Genomic DNA, 22827 nt, shown 5'->3' on the forward strand with positions numbered 1-22827 from the left:
ACATAAGAAGCTTTTTCTGTAAGAAGACTGGAAAAACATTTGCGCAGATGCGCGATGTGTAGTAAGTATAATTTTTATATTTTATAATTATACGAGATCTATACCTTTTCATCAGTTTTAATAAGCGAGCTGCGGCGGCTTTCAGTCTTGATCTCTTCCACCTGAAAGAAAAATAAAAATAAAAATAAATAAAATAAATAAATAAAATAAAAATTCATTTATAAAAATGTTTTGCACAATTTTAGATTCTTAAAAAATATCAATGCTTACCCTACTGATCGATTCTTTGCGACTCGCCACGGTCTTTTCAAGTTTAGGCGTACTTTCTCGAGATACCTATAGGCGTAAATAACAATATTTAACGTAATGCAAAATATATGAAATTAACAATTGTAACAAGTAGAATTAGACGAGACTAATATGTATCAAGAATAACTTTTTTTGTATTTACCTCCTTGGATTCGGCCTCTTTCTTCTTTATGATCTTTTTCTAGAAAAATAAATAATTAAGATTTAAATAATAATTAGAATAACTTAATAAATGCAACAGATCATATCTGAAGATAATCGTGCTCACCTTTTCTTCTTCCTTTTTATCTTCGATTTTCTCGGCAGGCTTCTTCTGTAAATTAAAATAAAAATATAATTATTTAGATGCAAAATGTATGTGCAGCAAGCAAATAGATTATGCATTATATTTTTATTAAAATATTTAATAAATTTAACATTTAATAAAATATTGATTTTAGTTGATTTTCTTACCTTAATGGATTTCCTTTCTTCGACATTATTCATGATTTCTTCGTCCTTCTGCATACGCAAAGAAGTAAAACGTTAGAAAATAATTAGAATACGCACTAATCAGATATGCGGCTGCAATTATCAACAAATGATATCCCTATTTATGCAATGCGTAACTCCGATCCTTATTTTCAGTTATTGTCACTCAAATAATTCACATTTTTTTTTATTTTCATGCGAACAGGCGAAGCAATGCAAAGGAAGAATCAAGCATGCAAAGATTTGGAAATGATAGAGTATTGGATCAAAATTTAAATTGGCATTATATCGGGCAATTCCGTAGGAGCCAGCTTCTGGGAATCGAGGAGGAATAGCGGCTTAGCTTTTACAAGCTTGCGAAACCTGCTTTTCCTAAACGAAGCAAAATAAATATCGTAGCGGCTGTTTAAGCGAGCACGTGAGATTCGTTCGAAGAAACACAGCGGATGCGCCGAAATTAAGCGGATGCTGCAAAAATAAAACAACATGAGCAAAGACGTAGTATTCATTTGCGCAATTGTAATTTCTCGCAATTACAGGGCGAGCAATTTCATAGCCGAAGAAAGTCTGAGGTTAAAAATAATTTGCGGCGATCTATAAGCATAGTTACCTCAGCGAAATGCTTTGCCAATGCTTCAAATGTAGCGAATTAGTGTAATCAAAGAAAATCGGAATTCTCGTTCGAGCGGATTGCATTTATTTTTCGAGCGTATACGTTACCGGAATCCGACTGTCCGGCATTTCACACTCACCTGAAGAATTTCCATTTTCTGAAAAAAAATACATTATGATCTTTATCTATTTTCCATTTTATTAAACTTCGAATTGCTTTCTTTATTACATAATTATTATAATATCATATATATTTAAATAATCGACGAATTATATAAATTATTATAAAAGATGTACTAATCTAACGTAATAAGCTCTTATGCACATTGTAAAACATGCAGTACACATAAGCAACATAGATGACAAAACAAGTAAACGAGATACACAAAAATAACACGATGGAGACAAGAATAGATAACAATGGTTAAACGGGATGATGCAACGTAATGAACAACTTTGATCACTGTATGACGTGTTTTGATTATGTACTGTTTGTATAAAAATATGTTATATATACTTTTTCTTAAAAAAATTAAAAGAAACAATCATATCGTACCTTCCCAAACCCTGGTTTGTCGATACCATTCGGTTTCAAATCAGGCTTATCCTTAAAAATAACAAGAAACAAAAATGATTTATCCCAAGTCTTCAAGTGTCCGTATAATAAAAATCGTCACTTGTATAATTACTTTAAAAATAAAATTAAACAAAATTGCTTGTGTTAAGAACAAAAGAAATATTTTGTTGTCGAAGATTTAACGTGACTTTGTATAATGTTGGTATATGTCGTGTATGTGTGTACCTCGACGCGAGAAATAATTTCAGAGTCGGATTCCTCGAGAATGGCTTCTGTGCTGATAACGCTGGACTCAATCACACTCACCACTTCCTCTTCTTCTTCATATTCTTCTGATCCGTCATCCTCATCATCGCTCCATACCGAACTTATTACCTTGTATATCGAGACAAATTTTCAACGATAGTTGCCAATTATTGCGTCGAGGGGAATCGAAAGATTGATTGCTTTTCTGAGATTATAGATTAACATGTAATAAAATAAGATAAGAAATTCAAAATTCAAATAAATCTTTATATCAAAAAAATTTTCTATCTATATTATAATCAATATCTTGAAATATTATTAATTACGAAGGAAAAAAGATGTAAATTTTGCAAAACGATCGATCTTCCCATTTTCGTGTTATACTCGATTTAATGTGATCAGTGTAAATATGTTTTGTTAATCACAAGGAGATACAGAACGAAATAAACAAGGCTGCTACAGAAAGCGATTGTTCGAAATAAAGTTTCGATTAATCCGCTCATTTCGGCCGCTACCTTCTTCTCCTCCTCCTCTTTCTTCTCCTCGACCTTCTTCTCCACTTTCTTCTCCACCTTCTTCTCTTCCTTCTTCTCCTCCTCTTTCTTCTCCTCCTTCTTTTCGACCTTCTTCTTCTTCTTTTCTTCCTCCTCCTCGTCTTTCTTCTTCTCCTCCTTCTTCTGAAATTTATCAAGGGAATTGCATGCAACAAGGGGGACATATCCATCATCGGAGTCGTTGGGAGAGAACAATGTTTTAAAATGCAAATAGTAACTTGATATCAAATATAGGTACTAATTTTTCAAAAGAATATGACTAGATTATTGTACAATCATTTACAATAGTTCATGTTTCAGATTTACGTAAAAAGGACGGTTATCACAAATTAGATTACATAAAAGTCCAGTTTACATAGAAATAAAAAAATGTGGTTAATGAAAGGAGTTTACATTCGCGTGAATAGTGAAATATATAATACATTAATTAATTATAATTATTTACCTTGACGACGAGTCGGGCCGACGACTCGTCCTGGCCGTATTCGTTGCTTACGACGACTTTATACGATCCTGATAATTCGGTCGATGCTGAGGTGATGGTCAGCTTCATATCCAGACCATTGAAAGAGATCATGATATCCTTTGATGCTTTGACGACCGTCGAGTCTCTGCATATTACATTAAATAACAGTAAAAATTTTATAGAGAAATTTGTCAAAAATAATAAATGCGAAATACAGTCGGATATAAAATATTATTCAATTATTAATTCAAATAATATTAACGTATATGAATATCTACAATTGAAATTTTTCATAATGTTATATATTTTTGCATTATTTGAATATCTAATTAATTAAAAAAGATATTCTTTTTGTATTAAGGACATACCTGTACCACGTGACAGTGACTTTCCGATCTTGCGTTGCGAGAATAGCGACGAGTTCGACCGTCTTGCCTTCCTCGACAGTCTGAAAATGGAGAAGAGCAAATAATTGATTAAAACAGATATTTACAGATATTTACATATTATCATTTTTTCGCCGACTTGATGTAAAAGAACTTGAGAAATATATTACATTTTAAATATAAGTGTAATACTTACGATTGATTTTAGACCAGTAACGATTTTCGGTTTTTCGCCTTGGTCCGGGATCTCCGTCACTTCCACCACTTGTGACGTAGCTTCGCCCTTTTCGTTGCGTGCTACCAACTTGTACACGCCTTTGTCTGCCGTCGACATTTGTTCGATTTCGAGTTTCACAGTAAATTCACCCTACCCGAAAAAAGTAGCTCATTAAAATCGCAATTTTTATAGATTATACATATAGTTGTCGCTGAGATATGTGCGGATACAATACAAAATAAAGTATGGGACTCACATCTTTGACTTGCTCGACGTGCAACTTGTGCCTGTTGTCTTCTTTAACAGCCTGATTCTCCTTGAACCATGTGCAGTCAGGCGCGAATTGGGAAAGAACGTGACATTCGACTATTACAGTCTTCTTCTTGACGATCTTGACCACCTTCGGCTTCTCCTTGATTACGGGTATAACTATAATCGCAAAAGATTGGAAAAATTAATGTAACTATCTTAATTTGCCTTCAGTACAATTTATCTTTCCTTATTTATATCTTACAATTACTGTGCGTATTAAACCAATTAATAGCCATTATTATGTTCTATATAATGATAATTAATTAAATTAAATTAATTTAATTAATTATTATTAATTAAAATAATTAATTACCTAATTAAAAATATATATATCATAGAAACTCACTTTCGACGTTGAGTGTAAGATTCGCGTTGAGTTCGCCGAGCTCGTTCTTGATGTTGCATTTGTAGAGGCCGGAATCCTCTGATCCAGGATCATTTAAAGTCAGTTTGATATAATAGATATCCTCCTTTTCTTCGACGATACTGATGGAGATCTTGGAGGACTCTTTCACCACCTGGCCGGCATGGGTCCACACGATCTGCGGCTTCGGCTTTGCCTTGACCTTACAATCCATTACGACGAGCTTGCCCTTGTTCTGCGACTGTATTCGTGGTTTCTCCACGAACGTTGGCCCGTCACCCTCCGGTTCCGGTTCCGCCTCGATATTTAAATTCAGATTGGCGTTGCTCTCACCGTACTCGTTCTTCACGTGACATCTGTACGTACCGCCGTCCGGTGCTGATGGATCCTGAATGAAACATTATGAATATATTATCGCTACATAATTTAATTTAATTTATACAATAATTTAAGTATGAACAAATTGTGATTTGTGAAATCTAATACTACAAACTTTATGTTTATACTACTCTTTGCAAGCTAATTTAATAAATAAACGCTACAACACATTAAAATCGGATACAGAACGCCTGTAGAATTGTAACTCGACCATCATCAAAAACCAGCGTCTACACAATAGTCAACGATTTATTTAGCACTCTTTTATACATCTGGTTATTATTTTATAAGTGTTTTATATTTTTATGACTGTAGTTTGCGTATAATGTAAATTCCATAATTCTTTATTCATGTATAATTCAAAGAAATAATTAGAGCGACTTTTAAAATGTTCGAAGAATCACCTTGATTTCCATGATCAGCTCGTAAATGTCCTCCTCGACCGTTTTGGTCTTGATCGAGATCTTGGATGATTCATTGACCACGTTGGTACCGCGGAACCACGTTACCTCCGGCTTCGGGTTTGCCTTGCATTTGCATTTCATGGTGATCAGCGTGCCGCTCTCGTTCGGTATGATGCGAGGCTTTTCGACGAAGGACGGAGCGAAACCCGCGCCTTCCTCTGCATCTTGGAAAGATCCACGGTTAGACGAATCGGCATAAAGTCGGCGGGGCGCAAACGCCACTTCCGGTGTAGTACATATATATCCGGAAACGCGTTCTTGCCGTCGCGATTCGCAGCGACGGGGATCGCGATCGCGATTTTCGTCGGTGGACTCGCGATCGCGACCTCCCGATTATGTTAGTCGTGTTGGCAGAGCTCAATGAGTTACGAAGCGAATATTACAGAGACTTCACGATTGGTTAGCATTAGCGCGGCTGTGCTTACCTGATGAACCGTCATCGTTAGCGTGCATCGATCAAAGAAAGACTTTCGTCGCCTTTATCGCGCGACCACAAAACTTGTACTTCGCACGTAGGAGACTCGAGGAAGAAAGTCGACGAAAGGGATCGTCGTGGACGGAGTCGGCAAGAGGGATCTCATTATTCCCGTAATTCGCAGCTTTTAGATGAGAATTTCAGGGAAACGCGTAGACGAGAAAGGTACCCATATATTAAATGAAGATAGCGAGAATGTAGGAGACAAACGTAATGTAAATGTCGAGGTACCAATGAGAGCCCTCCCATGTGCTTCGAGGGGGACTTGCCTTGGAAATTGAGGGAGATGTTGGCGTTACTCTCGCCGAAGTTGTTAAAAGCGTTGCAACGGTAATTCCCGCCGTCGGCCTTGGTCGGATTCGAGATCTCGAGGGTGAGGAGGTACGTGTCCTTGCCGGTGGCCTTGCGCAACATTTTTACGCGCTGGCTGTCGGCGATCGTTTTCTGACCCTGGTACCACGTTATGTCTGGCACCGGATGTGCCTCCAGGATGCACTCCATGATGAGCACGTCGCCCTCCTGACGGATCGTCGGTTTCTTCGGGAAGCGCGGCGGCTTACCATCCGGTATTCTGCGTAAATCGACACGTCAGAAAAACGCCGATCCCGCGAATTAAACGTACGCAGAACGTAAAGTTCTCCCGATGGACGACGATGTCGTTCTTCTATTCCACCTGCTATTCCGCCTGTCACGCCACGAGGATATTCCCTAGGACGCGGCGCGATGTCACGAAGTAGTATTTGTAAAAACCGCAAGCTCTCTTTTAGCTGTAATTGTCGTCTTAAATGTTAATTCGTTAAAATCTTGAATATGATGTAATTAAATAGTATAACTATATATTTTTCGAATTCAATAAGACAAAAAAAGAGCGTGTGATTTCTAATATATTTCTTACACAGGTATTTGTAGATTGGCCAGAGTTATAACAATCGTAGAAAGAAAAATTAAAGAAATCACAAATTGTTTTTGTCCAAAAATACCTGTGTCGTGCTTAATTCAACTAGTTTTAACCATTTAATACAATCGTCGGTATTTAGAACGTTTACAATGAAGTTTGTAATATTTTATAATAATAATACCAATCAAATATAGCGAACTATAGTAGAATGCAATAAAAAGTAAGAATTTTCATAATATCTATTAATTTCATTTATAATTAATATGTAAATGCCTTACATAAATTTCATATCAATATCAATAATCAGTCCACTACACTTGATGTATTACTATTGTTATTTTAACGTTGCAATCTTTATCAATATCACGTTTTCGCAATTTGTAACACAAATCTTCATCGCGCCGCGTCGAATCTAAACGGAGAACGTGGCAATTTGTGGCGTGCAGGGCGGATTCTGTCGCGCGATGCCTACTTGAGCCTGTCGCCACCCTCGAAGTTTAGATTGATGGTCGCCACACCTTGACCGTGCTTGTTCTTCGCCACGGCTCTGTACTCGCCCGCGTCTCCCTTCGCCACGTTGTCGATCCTGAGCCTCGCGAGGTGGTACAACTTCTGATCGAGTTCCAGAGATGTGTTGAACCGGCCACCCTCTTTCACTTCCTCGGTACCGTGATACCTGCGTGATATCCCGCGAACGTCCAAGTATCCGCCGATTTTATTGATTTTGCATCGCGGATCGCGGCCGCGCGCTCAAGAGTGCACATTGTCTTTCTACATTTGCTACCTTTGCACCGTCCACGTAAATGCAAATCGTCGGAAAAAAGACGTTATTAAATGCAAACTGTCTCAAATACTGTCTTTCAATTTTAAACATATCTATCTTTTTAATTATAAATCTTCAAACATGCTTAAAATCTTCTCTTTGAATTTTTGGATTTGATGCTAATTCGATATTAAGTTTTTGATAATAAATATCTTTAATTGAAATTATTTTTACGACGATTTAGCAGCAGCTTTCCTCAACATGCCTCTTCTTCGCGCGTGTCGCGGACCTCGAATCTTACCACTTGACACTCGGTTTTGGATCGCCGACAAGTCGGCATTCGAAGGTGATGGTGTTACCGTCGTCGGATTGTCTTATCACCGGTCGTTCGGTGAAAGTCGGTTTAATACCGTCCTCCGGTACGGGTGCCTCATCGCCTACGTTCGACACAAACGATCGACATGTCCAAAATTGTTCGTACATATATTTGCTTGCCTACTCAATCCTTTCGCTGCAACTATCACTATCGAATGTGCGTCGATCATCCCCATTCCCAAATGATCATCTCGCAAAAATGTCCGCTTTATATGTCCACAATTAAAAATAAACTCAACATAAATATCAACGTTAAATTAAAAAAATTGTAATATGCGAAATAAGCTTTCTTTATTCCCCCCTAGATTTATATTTCTCATTTAAAGATTAAGATCATTTAAAGATCTGTACAAAGAAAAAAGATAAAAATAGGAACTCTCGGCTATAACTAAGTTTGTTCAAATTTCCGCAAAATAATTCAGCAGCGAAAGGCTTAAATACGCGAAGCATTTTACAGTGCGAGATCGGGAGTCACGTATCGATTTGGCTTAAAAGTACTCTTCAAGTTTCCAGACATGCTACAGACGTTTCTCTGGCAAAATGAGTGCCGCAGTTTTTAATCTACATTATATATATAATTCCATCTCGACATTTAATTTCCACGTGGTCAAGTAATTTACTTTGTCCATTCGTACCGCCGCCGCAAGTAACGCTCTTAGAGATCGACGCTCAGAGATGCACGCTCAAGGATCGCGATCCTTGCCGAACGACATCCTGTAAATTAGGTTGCTTCCTCTACTCTTCTTCCGTCTATTCGCAAAGTCTCGCTCTCGTGGAGTATAAAAATCGTGTTCTCGTGGTGTCACTTGTTCCATTTCGTTCGGTTTTCTCGGACTTCGACTTCGTCGGACGCACGCGGTTAGATTAAGATAGAAACACTGCATAGTTATGCCACAAGCTTTGGTCAAACGCTGTTTGCGAGTGAGTGAGTGGTGTGGTAATCGTACGTACGACTGTCCGTGATGCGTATCAACAATTAATTATTATTAATTTTAGATATTGATCTCATCGTGTAACAGAATCAGGAAACCCGTTGCCGGCATTTGAGAGGACCGTTGTCGCGCGGTGAGTACGAGTGTATGTGAGCAATGTACGTTAACACACGGTATTAATCGGTGATCGGTGAATATGTACAGCGTGACAGAACACATAATCTCAAACATCCGTTTTGCTCAGAAAAGACGTACCTCTACGAATTAGAGCCGATGAGAGAATGGCTAGTGAAGCACGTGATACAAAAGACACATGTGAGTATTATATGTACAGTATTAGAACCGCCGTCGTTAACTACGTAATACTTTACTATTTATGAGAAATACATTTCCGTACTTGCTCCAGTCTCTTCTTTATGTGGTTATTTTTCGATAAATTTATCTGCGAAAATTCAATTGCACCTCCGTGCAATTAAAGGAAGGTGATATGATTGAGAAAATGATAAATGTGGAATCAAAGTTGGAAACAATAATACGCAAGTAAGGAAATATGCATGTCGTTAGCAGATCTAACAGATAACCACAAAAATTCGGTATAACTGTACTTTCGTGTGTCTGCGTGTGCGAACGATTCTCGTTAACGTTTACACACGACAGGCACGACAGAGTATGAGTAGAGAGAAAAGATGTCATCGAGGCAACCTAACGAAGCGTCAATAATGGCTAATCTACGATCGCATCTCGTGCAATAAAGTGCCAATTACGTGACTCGTCTGGATGATCAAGTACGTGTACTAATTTGCGGTTGGTACGCGCGAGATGCGATCCGAATTAATACGTGATTTAAGCAGCAGTACACGTTGTTACAAGTTGATTATTCTAGTCCGCTCTCTACGCAATTTTACGGTGCAAAATACGGTGAGAGACAAACGATAATGTTTGCCGTTTAGTCGATTAAGATCAAGATAAACGGGTTGTATATCGTGGCTCGCGTCGAGCCGATATCGATACGTGCTCATCGCTCGACCGAGACAAACCATTAAAAAATAAAAGTACCGCATATATACAAGAAAGTAGAAGAGAGAGAGAGAGAGAGAGAGAGAGACTGAAAAGAATGAACTGAAAAGATGAAACGGAAAAAATTAAATAATAAACTGCGGATATAGAGAGATACGTTGGTGTAGAGTCGATATGGAGGAAACAGATAAACGGGGCACAGGCCGTAGAACTGAGATGAAGAAGAGAGTTGGAAATGAAAGAAGAGATCGTCGATATACATCCCGAGTGAGAGAATGTGAGAGAAGAGTTCAGGAATGGAACCGAGGATACACTTTATGTCTTCCGCCTTGAAACCGTGGAAGAAAGAATAAAGAAGAGTAATATTTACGTTACTTCTCTCTACAAATTTCAAACAAATCAAATTTATTTAAAAATAAAAGAGATGAAAGATAACGTAGGCATGAGTGTAAAAATTATTAATAAAAATTAAATTTTACAGTAAACATTTTAAAAGCTTTGGTACAGATGGAATACAGATCAAAAATTATTTCCCACCATTTGGAATGTCAATAAATTTATTGTCATGTTTTAAACAAAAAATCTATTTTTGTATATTTGTGAAAAAAATTAAGCAGATTGCTAAAGTATTAAAATGGATCATCGGTAAAAATGTACTTGGGTTATCGTTATCGGTTATGTACTTGGGATAACTATGGTTATCGCAAATCTCAAACTACTTACTGTCGAAATTCAGGGAAATCGTAGCGTTGGACTCGCCAAGCTCGTTCTTCGCCGTGACCTTGTATTTGCCAGCATCCTCAACGGTCACGTTCTTTATTTCCAGGGTGGCGAAGTACGAGTGGCCATCTTTGTCGACAGTCAGCTAAAATGATTCAGTAATCGTTTTCAAATGGTGCTGAAAAATCTTAAATGTCTTTAATTATTTCGCCTCTCTTTTTCTTGGAACAAGATGGGATAAATTTTTGAATACAAACTTGGGAAAATTTTGATCAACTTAAACGATTCTACACAATATGTCTGAAAAATGATAGGATTAACACTATTCGCAAGTTAGAAAGTTAGAAAGTCGTAAGAATAAAGAGTGCTGGGAAATGGCAATCTGTTTAAAATCTGTTTCTTAAAATCCAGCAACTGAAATAACAACCAATCTGTTCACCTTTTCTTTGCAATCCTACAAGTATCCAAACCTTTTTGCTTTGAACAAGATAAATAATTTTTACACACAAGTGTTTGAATAGATATCAATAGTATCAATCTCATTATTTTCTAGACATATATAAAAGATGTTTGAATAATTTAACTTTATCCAGACGCAATGGATAATAAAGCATGTACGAAAAAATTGAGTGATTATTTTTCTATTCAATTTCTTTTGTACATAATCATATTTAAAAATTGTTTAATTAGAAGAATAAATGCATTTTGCTTACGATCAGGTGCATAAACGAACCTTATGCCTTGGCGAATCCTTGACCATGTTCCCGCTGTGAAACCATGTGATTTTCGGCGTGGGATCGGCTGTGATGCGACACTCGAAGAGCAGCCGTTTGCCATCATCCTCCTGTCTGATCGCGGGTTTCTTCGCGAAAGTCGGCGCGATGCCGTCAATTTGTCTGCAAGCGTGAGATTAATGCTTCGTGCGAGCCCGCCAATGAATTCACGTGCAATTATTTATCGTTCGCTAACACGTTAATCGCTGCGCCGACTGAGTCTACGATACGTGAAAATTTGGCACTTTGCATCATGTTTTCCGTGCCACCGATGACTTTAATCGCACTTCCGGCGCGACCGCGAACGCATTAGCAAACTGAAAGACTGTCACTGAAAGTCACATCTGTCATTAGTAAAACGCCGAACACACACGCATAAACGGTTGCAAAATTAGTACAGTACATTTGTGCACAGCTAATGGAGTAACAAACATTTTTTTCAACGATGTTAAATAAGAGGAGTTAAGGGAGACGGCCGCGTTTGGCAAGACGAGCGCGACGAGAGCCGCTTTACGCCGTCTTCTCTAAATTCGTCTTTACGACGGAATTGCGTGATCCGAGTTACGATCACCGGTGTTTATTCTCGCAAATTGAGAGCCAGGACAAGAGGCATGTGCTTAACACTCGCACATCTCGAACGGACCATAAGTGCATTAGCATCAGTGAACACGTTGCGGCTAAGTTTAGCGAGGAAGTAGGCTGCAGCTGTTTTCCCTCGACTTTCACTCTCATCAACCGTACGCCGATTTGTTTCCTCGCAAGTTGCGAGCTTTTGACAACCGATCGACAATCGAAACTGAATTCGTTATCTTCGCCGATGCATCGAGGTGCGACGCGTGCATGCTCCTCCGCTGGAACTTTGCAAGTTACACGACTGTTTTGCATAAATTCATTAGTCACAGTCGAACATTTTTTTGCATGCATCGCGCGACGAATTTTAGGACACGCGTGGAAGCGGAAAGGCTCGCGTTACTTTTAGAAATTCACGGGAATCACGTCTGTCGATGCGATCCGAAAATACAGCTTCTCGACGGCGTCGTCGTCGCAAGAGCACGTTCAGAGGAGACTCTCGACCCAGTTTCGAATTATCTTCGAAAATCGTTCAAGCCGCGCCGACACACGGGAATAAACGCACCGGCGGTATGCAAACGAAGATTTCAGGTCGAACAAGCGCTCTTCTTCAAGAGAGATCGCACAAAGATATCATAATTGATCTAACAGCTGCGTGACAGTAAATTGTTATTGGAATTGACTCGTTATCATTGTAACAGGTGCAGCATCTCGCTTCCAAATCGCAGTCTCTCTCCTACGATCGCAGGCATCAGCTGGGATAGAGACAGATCGTTCGCACGAGATTTTCCTCGCGAGAGAGACAGTGTCTGAAATAATTCGGCCACTTCGTGGTCGAATCGCGCGCGAGGCACAAACGGTATCCAAAACCAAAAGACCTTAATTCTATTTTCATCCGCGTTTCGCAGTTCTATCTGCGTGGGTGAATCGGTAAGGAGCTTCATCCGATCATCCAGCTAACGCACCAAGCAGCGATCCATACCACGATTTTTGTGGGATCGCGCGGCGTGCCGCGGTGCGAACACGCGCTCGAAAATAGCGGGCATACCGCGACGGTTATTCTCGGTTGGGTCGATTTAACGTGCACTCGAACGTGTTATCGAATGATAACGCAGTAGTAGGAAATGATACACCGAGCGAGTTCAAATTTTATGTAATTCTTGCAAGATAGTGTGTCTAATCCGAAATTTCACGACAGCATGTTAAATCATCGACATGCAATTAAGTCAGCACTCGCTTCAATCGTAAAACGCAGCTTAAGCGATACACTCACCCTCCTCCAATGGACTGTTCGGCAGCTAAAATCATAAATGAACGAAAGAAAGCGAGGTAAGCGAAAAATGCAAAACTAAAGCGGAAGATTTATGTCGGAAAATTAATGAAAGTGTGTTAAGCGCGCAAGCATGTAAGCAAAGTATGTGACACGAGTTAATTCAACAGAGCCTGGAGAAGCGACAAACGAGTTTTCCTCTCGGTACAAACTTCTAACTTACTTCTCTCTAGGCTCATCCATTGCTAGAAAAATAACGGTGAAGTTAATCGGGGAACGAATCAAGAGAAAATTTGAATAAAGCAAGTCGCATAGATATCTCTATTGATAGAGCAACCAATACTTGAGTCTATCGAAATTTTTCACTTCTTAAATTTAATATAAAATCAATTTGTTTTTTATTTTTAAGAAAACGGAACATTTTAAATATTATTAATTTACCAGTTTTACATGAAATGTTCATTAATGAGAATTTAGTCGGCCTTTTCCTTATTTCTGGAATCGCAAGTAGATAAAGACAAGCATAAACTGGCCTGGCGTAAATAAAATATTGTATATCGTATAAAAATTAAATTGTATAGCTTCAACGTGACATACACGTACAATTTGGCTATAAACTTGTAAAGTACAATAAGAATCAAGACTGATGGAGAAAGACTTACGACTGAAGTTGAGATTGATGGAGGCGGCAACCTCACCCATCTTGTTCTTCGCCTTGACCTTGTACAGGCCAGCGTCTGTTTCGATGACATCGTCGAGCTCGAGCACCACCAGGAACTTGTTGGTCCCGACGCTCTGCACCTTAAAGTTGGTCCTGTCATCCTGGCTGAGCTCGGTCTCGCCGCGGAACCAGGCGATGTCGGGCTTCGGCGAGCTCACCAACTGACACTCGAATATCAGCCGGTTCCCGTCGTCCTCCTGCCGCAGTTGCGGCTTCTGCGTGAAGCTGGGCGCGAAGTCGTCGGCGACCCCCATCGTGCTGGAGGCACGCCTTCGCACCTGTCCCTACACCGGGACCCGGGTAGACCCAGTCCCTTCGCCCGGCACGTTCGGTTCAAATGGCACCGACCTGCGGCACCATTCAACCTGCTTTTGCCGCGGTTTCCTTGCGAGCTCGACGTTCACCGTCGTCCGTCACTCGCAGAGCTCCGAGAGTGCTAGAATTTAAAAGGCACATGTGACGATCAGTGAATTGTCTGAGAGGGAAGAAGCGGTTTTCTAAAGCAGACTAATTGGTAGTTCCATTTAGAGGAAATAATACCGCCAAGATACGTAGCATCGTTGTCAAATATACTGTACGTAATGCTTTCCAGATAGAGGATTAAAGGATTCTTGAAAGGGGACGCGAGACCAATGAAGCTGACTGTAGTGTTTGCAGTTCAGAGTTTGTCGGGTGACGTTCATCGATTGCACGAGTCTCGTCACTGTGGTTCAGTAAACCTTGGCAGCCGCTGTCACCTGTAGTTGCCCCAACCGCAGCTATTTTTGCGCGAGTGCCTATACTTAGCCTTCTTTAGCGTTGCTTACGACCGTGGCACCGTGTAATGCGTTTGTCACTCGCGTTCATCCGGAACGGAAGAATCGATGAAAGAAGACACTTGAGATGATTTATATTAAATTTAACACGTGTCAAGGTATTTCGATTGCACCTCGAGATTATTACGAAACGCGCAGGAAGAACCAGCTACCTCTAAAGTTGTGGAAACATCAGAGATTAACTGAATTAACTGATTAACTGAAGTTTTTTGAGATGGAAACTGGTTGCATGTTTCAATTGATGTGGCGATATTAATCCCGAGCAACATTAATTTATAATAGCAATAAAATATTCGCGTTGGAATATTTCGGTTGTCTGTTCTCATTCGCGGATCTCGAAGGGAAGACCGCCAGAAAACGATGAAACGAGGCGATACCTCGCAGCCGCGACAGCGAAAAAAGGCCAGGCCAGGATGATTTATTATATGTGATAAATCCGAAATGGACGGTTTATATAATTCGCGGGAACTGTTCTCATGCGTCACGTATTCTTGCAGCAACCACGGAACAGCGGAACACTTCTTACATTTCTTGGCTGTAAGTTCGCACGCCGTCCGTCGAAAACGCGAATTCCACCGAAATAATACGACCCGGTAAATAATGCTCGCGCGTGCTGGCGCGTTTCGGTGAGATTGCCGCGATACACTTAACCGATGGCGTCTGTATTTTCAGATCGTTCTGGAACTGGCCAAAGAGCAGAGAACTATGCCGTTCGACGAGGCGACCATGCAAAATGATGTCGTTTCGAATTTCAAACTCGTTCCTCCAAGTAAAGTTGCGCGTCCAGCGTTAAAATACGCAACTTTCTCATTTTTTATTTTATTCACATTTTATTAATTGTTAGTCATAACATTAGACTGTAAAATCGAATGCCATGAGTAATACAGGAAGTAATCTAAAGGTAACTGAAAATAAAGCTCATAGTAGCGTGCCGCAACTGAAGTATATCGTGTGACGACAGTTCGTTCGGGGACTCGCACAGTCCGAAATATGAATCGTGAATTATTTTCGCATCGGTCTAATAATAATTCCGCGCGCTCCCGCGCGCAAAATACTCGGCGCGAATGAGCGACGCCTGCTTTTCCTCAAGCTGCGTTTCGCTGCGTCGAAAGGACCTCGTAATTTACGAGTGTCGGGCCTATTTTCGGCGGGTACCACGCGGTCGTCGCGGGCCATCCGAAATCCCGCCGATGAGGAACCATTAGCGGCTACGTTTAACTGCAAATTGAGCGCGGCGAACGGCAAATTTTTGCGGTATTCGCGAGTGTCGGTCCTACAGAAACGCGGGTCGTATTTTCCACGAGGCACCAAGGCCGAGGGAGCCGAGTTGGATGACGTAAGGCCACTATTATTAATGCGGCTCTTGGCTCGAAAATAGGTTGGGCCAGTTATCTTGGTAATCGGTTATTATGTTTGGCATCTACCTGTGGTGGAAGCCGCGTGCATTTGGGTCGCGATACAAGTCGCGTCGGATGTAATATGCTCGTGGCGCGATCCGGACAATCGTTTCTTTGAGCGATGCCGCCAAGTGCCAGAAGCCAGTCGATTCGGTTAGACGATCGCCAGATATGTGGCAAAACGATTTACACGTGTGACGTGTCGGTTCACGCAAAGTGACACGAGCTTTTGTGGCACCTGTTCCTTCGCGCCTTGATCGCGCACGCGGTATTTATCGAGAATATTATGAATGATGAACGCCTCAGTAAATACATGGTCTCTTGTAAACTTGTAAAATGCTACCGTTATGTGTCGCGCATAATATATAGTATGTCTGAATAATAATGGAATTGACACACTGCACAAATCGTAAACTCGAAATATTATTCAAAATTGGGCGCAAATAAAATGGTAATTCAAAAAATGAGTCAAAGTCAGTTTACAGGTTATTTACATTGCTGTTTTGTTTTTAGTTTTCGAAACGTTTGTCTCCACTTAAATACGTTTTAAATACGGAAATAAAGTAATACATAAGTATGGTTTAATTTAATCGAACGCGATTTTACGTAATATATGGTATGTTTAAAGAATGATATATCAATTTACTCATGAACTTATGAACTTTATGATACTTATAAAATTCATATATAAGAAAATAACGATAATTCTAAAACATTTTTGTTAATAATAATAAATAAGATTCACGAATAACAGAATATTATAATTTGCTTTCAAATAATCATCGTTTCTCTAATTTTTAACATGATCACCTCAATCAAATAAAATGACATATTTGCGTCTTACTAATGTGGGAGACAGATTACAATCGTGTAAGAAAACATGAATTAGTTTCGTGTAACACGCGACAGGAAAAGACTGCCAAGTGCAAGGGTAGGTAGTCGAAATGACACGACATCCTTCCGGCGATGTGATATACGCGTAATTGGTCGGTTGCCACCGTTTATGCCGCAAAATTGGGGGAAACAAATCATCGAATTGTGTTAGCTCCAGCCAGGCGATGGAAATATGATACGCCTGGCTACTTGCTCGCGTTTCTCTCAAATAGTGCCAGATAAACTGTAATGCACAAAAAGATAATTATTGATTACTTGTTTCTTCTTAGTCGCTTATGTTAGCGAAAAAAATTTTGGGAATGAGCTTTTTTTTCCATCTTTGCTTCATCAAGATTGAATAAGGACAAATAATTAAAATTGTAAACATTTATTTTTCAACGCTTTTACGAATTATATCATTCTGAAGAGATATATCGTCGACACATAATTTCGCTCAGTGGTTGATCTTTTTAGATGAGACCAAACAGATGCGTGCGCCCAAGGAGGTGCCGGACAGACCGACGAAATGGCGTACAAAACGGACGGACCGAGTGTTACAACGTCACGATAAGACTTGGCAAGTAGCCTCGCATGCATTTTCGGGATTACTACACTTCGTAATAGACCGTTCGCATTCCGTTTCTCTCTCGTCCCTCTGATTTTCACGCACGCTGTGCTTGTCATCTGACATTCGAGCTTTCTAATAAAAAACATAAAGGTTATATTAATCCCTTTACTAATTGAAAATCCCAATCTTGAAAGATTCTTAGATTCTTAAATTCTCTAAATAAAGCACGTTTTTTGAAAATCATGTTGAATATTTTTTCACCTAAACAACGTAGATAATTTAAACAGTGTTGTTATTTCACACATTGGTAATTGAAAATTAAAAAGCGCGGATTGCCGCGCTCAGGCATTTCGCAGAGTACGAGGTCCTTGCTCTTTGTTAGATATTCTCTTTTGACAGGAAGGCGTGCTTGTGCCAAGTGAAGAAGGGAATGATGACCGAAGATCAAAAGGGACTTTCGAGAATTACATCATCATGTTAAGCGGCGTGTTATCGTACTGGTAACTTTTCAGGTAACGCAAGGAGCGAGATCGTTTTCAGGAGTGCAACAGGATGATAATTGAGAGATATATAAACTGAATCGTCAAATGTGTAGGTGTATCGCGTGTGAAAAGATGGCTGTCGACATTCGGATGACCTAATATTTTGCTGGCTATGTAGAAAGCATTGCTTCACTTTGGCATAATTCTACCGGCTATATTTGTGATACAATACATATTTGATGACACTGTGACCCAATAAATAAGTAGCTCAGTGCCACTAGAGAGGCGTGTAATGGACATTGAACTGAAAAATTGAATCTGTTAAAGTCTCTCGAGGGAGAGAAGTAGAAAGTTTAACTATGGATCAGTATCATCAAATAATCAAAGACATAATTACTCCTGGCAGAGCTCTGAGCCACGTGTTTTGAAACGATACTTTCTATTTTGTCATAAATTTATATGCCAACATATTTCTAAGTATGGTTACTTAAAAAAATATAGTGCGTAATACAATTGTTCAAGTGTTATGAAATATGTAAAAACATATGATGCATTACTCTAGTTCTATTTTAATCACATTAATCATATAATCGTATTTAATCGTGACTAATGTGCTTGCATTGTGACGTACTTAATGATCATGTGAAATCATGAGTAATCGGAAAATATTTAGCACTATGCATAACATATTGGGATCAAAAGGGATGATTCACGACTTCTTGATGCTTGATGCTGACGTTAACGGAACGTACTTCTTTTTCGGGAGGAGCAAATCAAATTCTTACAAAAAACGAATTGTATTTATAATTACGCAAAAATATGGTAATTATCTCACAAAACTGAGTTGAAATATTTCAAAAACAATAATCATTAATATCATTGTTACATCCATTAAAATCCATTAACTTCTACATCATATTATTATTTATGTTTTAATAAATATAATATTAATAAACTAAATAAAAACTTTAATTCTATCGGAAAAAATTTTTAAGATAATACACTACTTAAATTTAAAAAGTTTCGGTGTACTTTGATATTGCTCAACACTCAATACTGCTTAGTTTTTGTCACACAACAATGATTCATCCCTCGACAGCTCACGAGAGAGAGTCGCAGAATCAACTCCCACTCTCTCGAAGGAATTTATAATTATTAATCAAACGCGAGAGATTTCGCGAGCGTACTCTTTCCTGTCTATACTACTGGCCGCGTTACTGGCGTCACACCGCGATCTATTTTCACCGACTGACTCAAACGAGACGACGGCGGGTGCACTAAAATCACCAATCGACGTCCTGATCTATCCGCGATAAAGCGCGCGAGATCATGTAAACAAGCGTTCCCATTCGACTTTTTGGCAGAAAGCTGTAAAACGTCCGGTCGCGAAATCAGAAATTATGCAAAATAACGTCGCGATGCTGAAAGGTCCGTTTGGCTCGTATATAATAACAATGTTATATATTATTCGCGTAATATCACCGCGGAAAATAAAATAAAGACGTCGACTGTGATTTGTACGAGCGAATAAATAACGCGGAATAATTTCAAGGAAATTATTTATCGAGTGCGAAGAGACGAGTTAAATTTGTAAGTATTAAATCCGGTGCTTTAAATCTCACTGAAAAGTAACGCGATGTTTGTCCGCTGCATTAAAATGCGATTCTTTATGAGTTGAGTGAGACACCAACATGTATTCAAAATGATTGAAGTGTTACACGAACCATTAGCTATGCCTAACACGCCGTAACAATGTTCACGAGGGTCAAGTACACAAATTACTTTCTAGGCCGAGCTTTTATTATTAGTTCACCGTATTAGCCTTGAACTATTGTCAACTAGTCATCAGCGATGATCAAAACGGGGTTGTTGATCAAAAAGAGTTGGTACCGATATGTCGATTGACTGCGACATCGATAAAAAGCTCATAACTAAATTATTAAAATTCTAAAAATTAAATAGATAAGAAAAAGACATATTTCACGATTGTTACAGTGCCAACATAAATGATTTATCTTATTATGGTACAAGAGATTAAAGATAACGTTATGACGTCGATTTATATAGCACTTGTCAAAGTTCTCATTGACATAGATAAAGACTCGCAAGGAGAACTGCCTAATTTGTCGACTGTAATTATCGGACAATGACAAACAACGCCGAGAATAATGCATAGTCACTTCATACTGATCGTGACTGAGTCTGATGATCAACAGGTGAAATGCTCTCTGCTTGGTCGACAATGCGTCCAGAAATATGCCGATATACACATGCAAACACGCTGATGTGAGTGATCAAGCGATTCGAAGTTTGCACATCAAACTTGTGGACCAGAATGTTACAATTTACTTTGTAACGGTGCAACATTGCAAAATAAACATTGCAGATACAGGAAAATTATTCTGATGAAAATGTTTCTGATCGTTTTAAAATATTTTCAGTACCATGAATTACGGACACAATTAAGCAGACACATTTAATGTTAAGCAGCTCTCACGTTCTCCAAAAGTGCATTTATCTTAACAGTTTGATTTAATGTCAATTTTCTGGACTTCTTCGCGCGCCACGATTCATCGTTTTCTCGCGTTCTCGTTTCTCCAGCTTCCCCGGATCCGTCGAATCTCGCGGAACTCGCGGTATGTGGGATATTTTTAAATCGGTCGACCATACGCGGGGTTCCCGCTGTTCGAGATTGGTGAGGAGATAACTACAGTTCTCGCCCAACGAAGATTCAACGACGATTAGAATGACGCACAACTCGCAGATTTAGAGAGACCTAGAATGAAAATTTCTGCGGACTGTAATTGGAACGAGACATGCGACTGCGCTGAATGTGGCACAAAAAATGCGGACTGTCAATTTAAGCGACACGCTGCAAGAGATGAGATAAATTGAGCCCACGTTAGCAGGGAGCTAGACGTGAAGACGAGATGGTAAATGATGCGTTAGACAAAGTGTCGGACAGCAGGGTGACGCGACGACGGACAACGGCGAGATGGACGAAATGATGGTCGTCGGAACGACGAACCATCCTCCTGCTCACGTTACGTCCTCCTAAAAATAAGTGGACTCCGAGCCTAGATACCTAGATAGTGGTGTATACGAATAGTCGCCGTCGCCACCGCGGCGGAACTCGTGGCGATTAGTCATGTAAAGTACGATCGGCGAGCGAGAGAGGCACTTCTGGACCGACAGTATATTGGTGGCATAAATCCTGACGATAGAAATGCGAAGCTGAAATGCGAACGAGCTTGAACAGCTCGCGACACTCTGCTCGACGAAATAAAAATCTCGCGGAAAAGTGATCGATGCCTGACGATGAGACTGACGAAAACGTCGGAAAAGGATCTAAAAGAAGTGCGAACGGAAATTATCACTTGTTTAAAAATATTGAAGAGATTATTTAATTATTCAGAAGAATCACCTGCTAACTTAAGAAACGCTACACAGTACAATTAATGTGGCTCGTGATAATCGTCGATCGCTATCACTTGCTCTTCGGCTCGTCGCACTTTCACTTCCTGATCCCACCTAATCTCTAACACTCACTCGTCTCCCACGACGCGTCTGTTTCCGCGGGCACACCTGATTATGTAATCGCGAGCAGAATTTGCAGAGTACCAGAATATTGTATAAAATCTCTAGATTTGATCTCTTGAAAAATAAGGAATATTAAAGAGATTGTACGTGGATTGTACGTGCGAGTCTCATTACTCGACAAATTGAAGAGAAAATCGAACGTCGTCGAATAAATTCATTGCAATTTCACTAAATATTGGCACGATAAATCTAAATCAATAACATTTAGATATCTAAAATTTCTATTCTTTTTTTTACGAGAAAAGCTGATTGTCATCGACAACAAGCGGATAAACCGTCGTGGGACCGTAACATACCTCTTTCATCCACTTGTCCCTTCAACTACCCCGACAAGTCACTCGTGTGGTGAGCGTGCGCGAAACTGTGGTGGTCCGTCACTTGTTGCTCACACTTCGGCACTGATCCACACGCGATTCTTGAGGCGACATTAACGGAACTGGACGAAAGAGACCAGGGCGGAAAAGGGAGAGAGGAAAAGATGTTAGCCGGAGTTTGAGCACTCTTGAGCGGACTAGTGAAGAAAGTCGCACTGACTCGCACCGAGTCCAGCAGTCCTCGCGCACGCTCCCTCGCAGCCACATAAAAACGCGCGTCACATCCGCATCCAACGCATCATCGTGAGACTTACTTGAAGCAGGTTGCGTCTCCTGGGCTGTTGTATTTCAGGGGGTGGAACGAGTTCACCGGCACCTGGCCGGGCTGTTTCTCCTCGGACACCTGCGACGACCTGCGGCGTAAGCAGATCTCGCCACGCGTATTTATATATATGTATTCCCGGATCACTCCGAGGCACCCCCCGAGGCAGACAACGAGACGCACACACTCGGGAGACTCGACTGACGATCAGGAGCTCGCGAACAAGAACTGGAGAAGTTAAGAAAAACTTCCTGCTTTTCCTTTCTACAGTGGTGATTCGGTCGTCTTCGTCTTCGTCTTATGGATCGTCGTAGTCGTCGTCGTCGTCGTCACTCTACTCGTGCGGTCGCTCGTCACCCTCTCGCGCTTCTTCGTGTCGCCCACGTTTCCCTGACTATCTTGACCTTACTACACGGAGTGTCTCTTATTGGCCGTCCCAATCGCCGGGGCCCCGCGCGCCAACTAAACGCGCGAGAAGTCACGACGCTGCCTCGAGCTTTGGAGTTCCTCGCCCACCACCACCGTGGCGAACCACCACCACCGGCATCACCACCACCACCAGTTACCACATCTTAATTGAAATCCC

At 40.2% G+C, this 22827-nt stretch overlaps 1 protein-coding gene across 5 annotated transcripts; it reads right to left on the bottom strand.

Annotated features, from left to right (window-relative positions):
* Positions 1 to 467: 467 nt before the first annotated feature.
* Positions 468 to 22722, bottom strand: LOC113563007 (muscle M-line assembly protein unc-89-like). Of its 5 annotated transcripts, XM_026973993.1 has the most exons (20): positions 22234 to 22722; positions 13812 to 14306; positions 13373 to 13394; positions 11270 to 11432; positions 10540 to 10681; positions 7794 to 7929; positions 7202 to 7405; positions 6101 to 6402; positions 5297 to 5514; positions 4497 to 4902; positions 4095 to 4267; positions 3818 to 3988; positions 3604 to 3683; positions 3215 to 3380; positions 2731 to 2892; positions 2195 to 2344; positions 1949 to 1999; positions 1533 to 1550; positions 763 to 810; positions 468 to 622 (listed from the first exon to the last, which is right to left on the bottom strand). In XM_026973993.1, exons 2-20 carry the CDS (start codon positions 14122 to 14124, stop codon positions 491 to 493), a joined length of 3057 nt encoding a protein of 1018 aa, XP_026829794.1. In that variant the 5' UTR covers positions 14125 to 14306; positions 22234 to 22722; the 3' UTR covers positions 468 to 490. The 5 variants fall into 5 exon arrangements, with proteins under 5 accessions (XP_026829794.1, XP_026829795.1, XP_026829796.1 ...); XM_026973994.1 differs by lacking the exons at positions 1949 to 1999; positions 2195 to 2344 and having other exon boundaries at positions 22234 to 22720; XM_026973995.1 differs by lacking the exons at positions 1949 to 1999; positions 2195 to 2344 and having other exon boundaries at positions 2839 to 2892; positions 22234 to 22719.
* Between the last annotated feature and the right edge of the window lie 105 nt (positions 22723 to 22827).

The sequence above is a fragment of the Ooceraea biroi genome, chromosome 12 (assembly GCF_003672135.1).
Source record: "Ooceraea biroi isolate clonal line C1 chromosome 12, Obir_v5.4, whole genome shotgun sequence".
NCBI classification, from domain to species: Eukaryota; Metazoa; Arthropoda; class Insecta; order Hymenoptera; family Formicidae; genus Ooceraea; species Ooceraea biroi.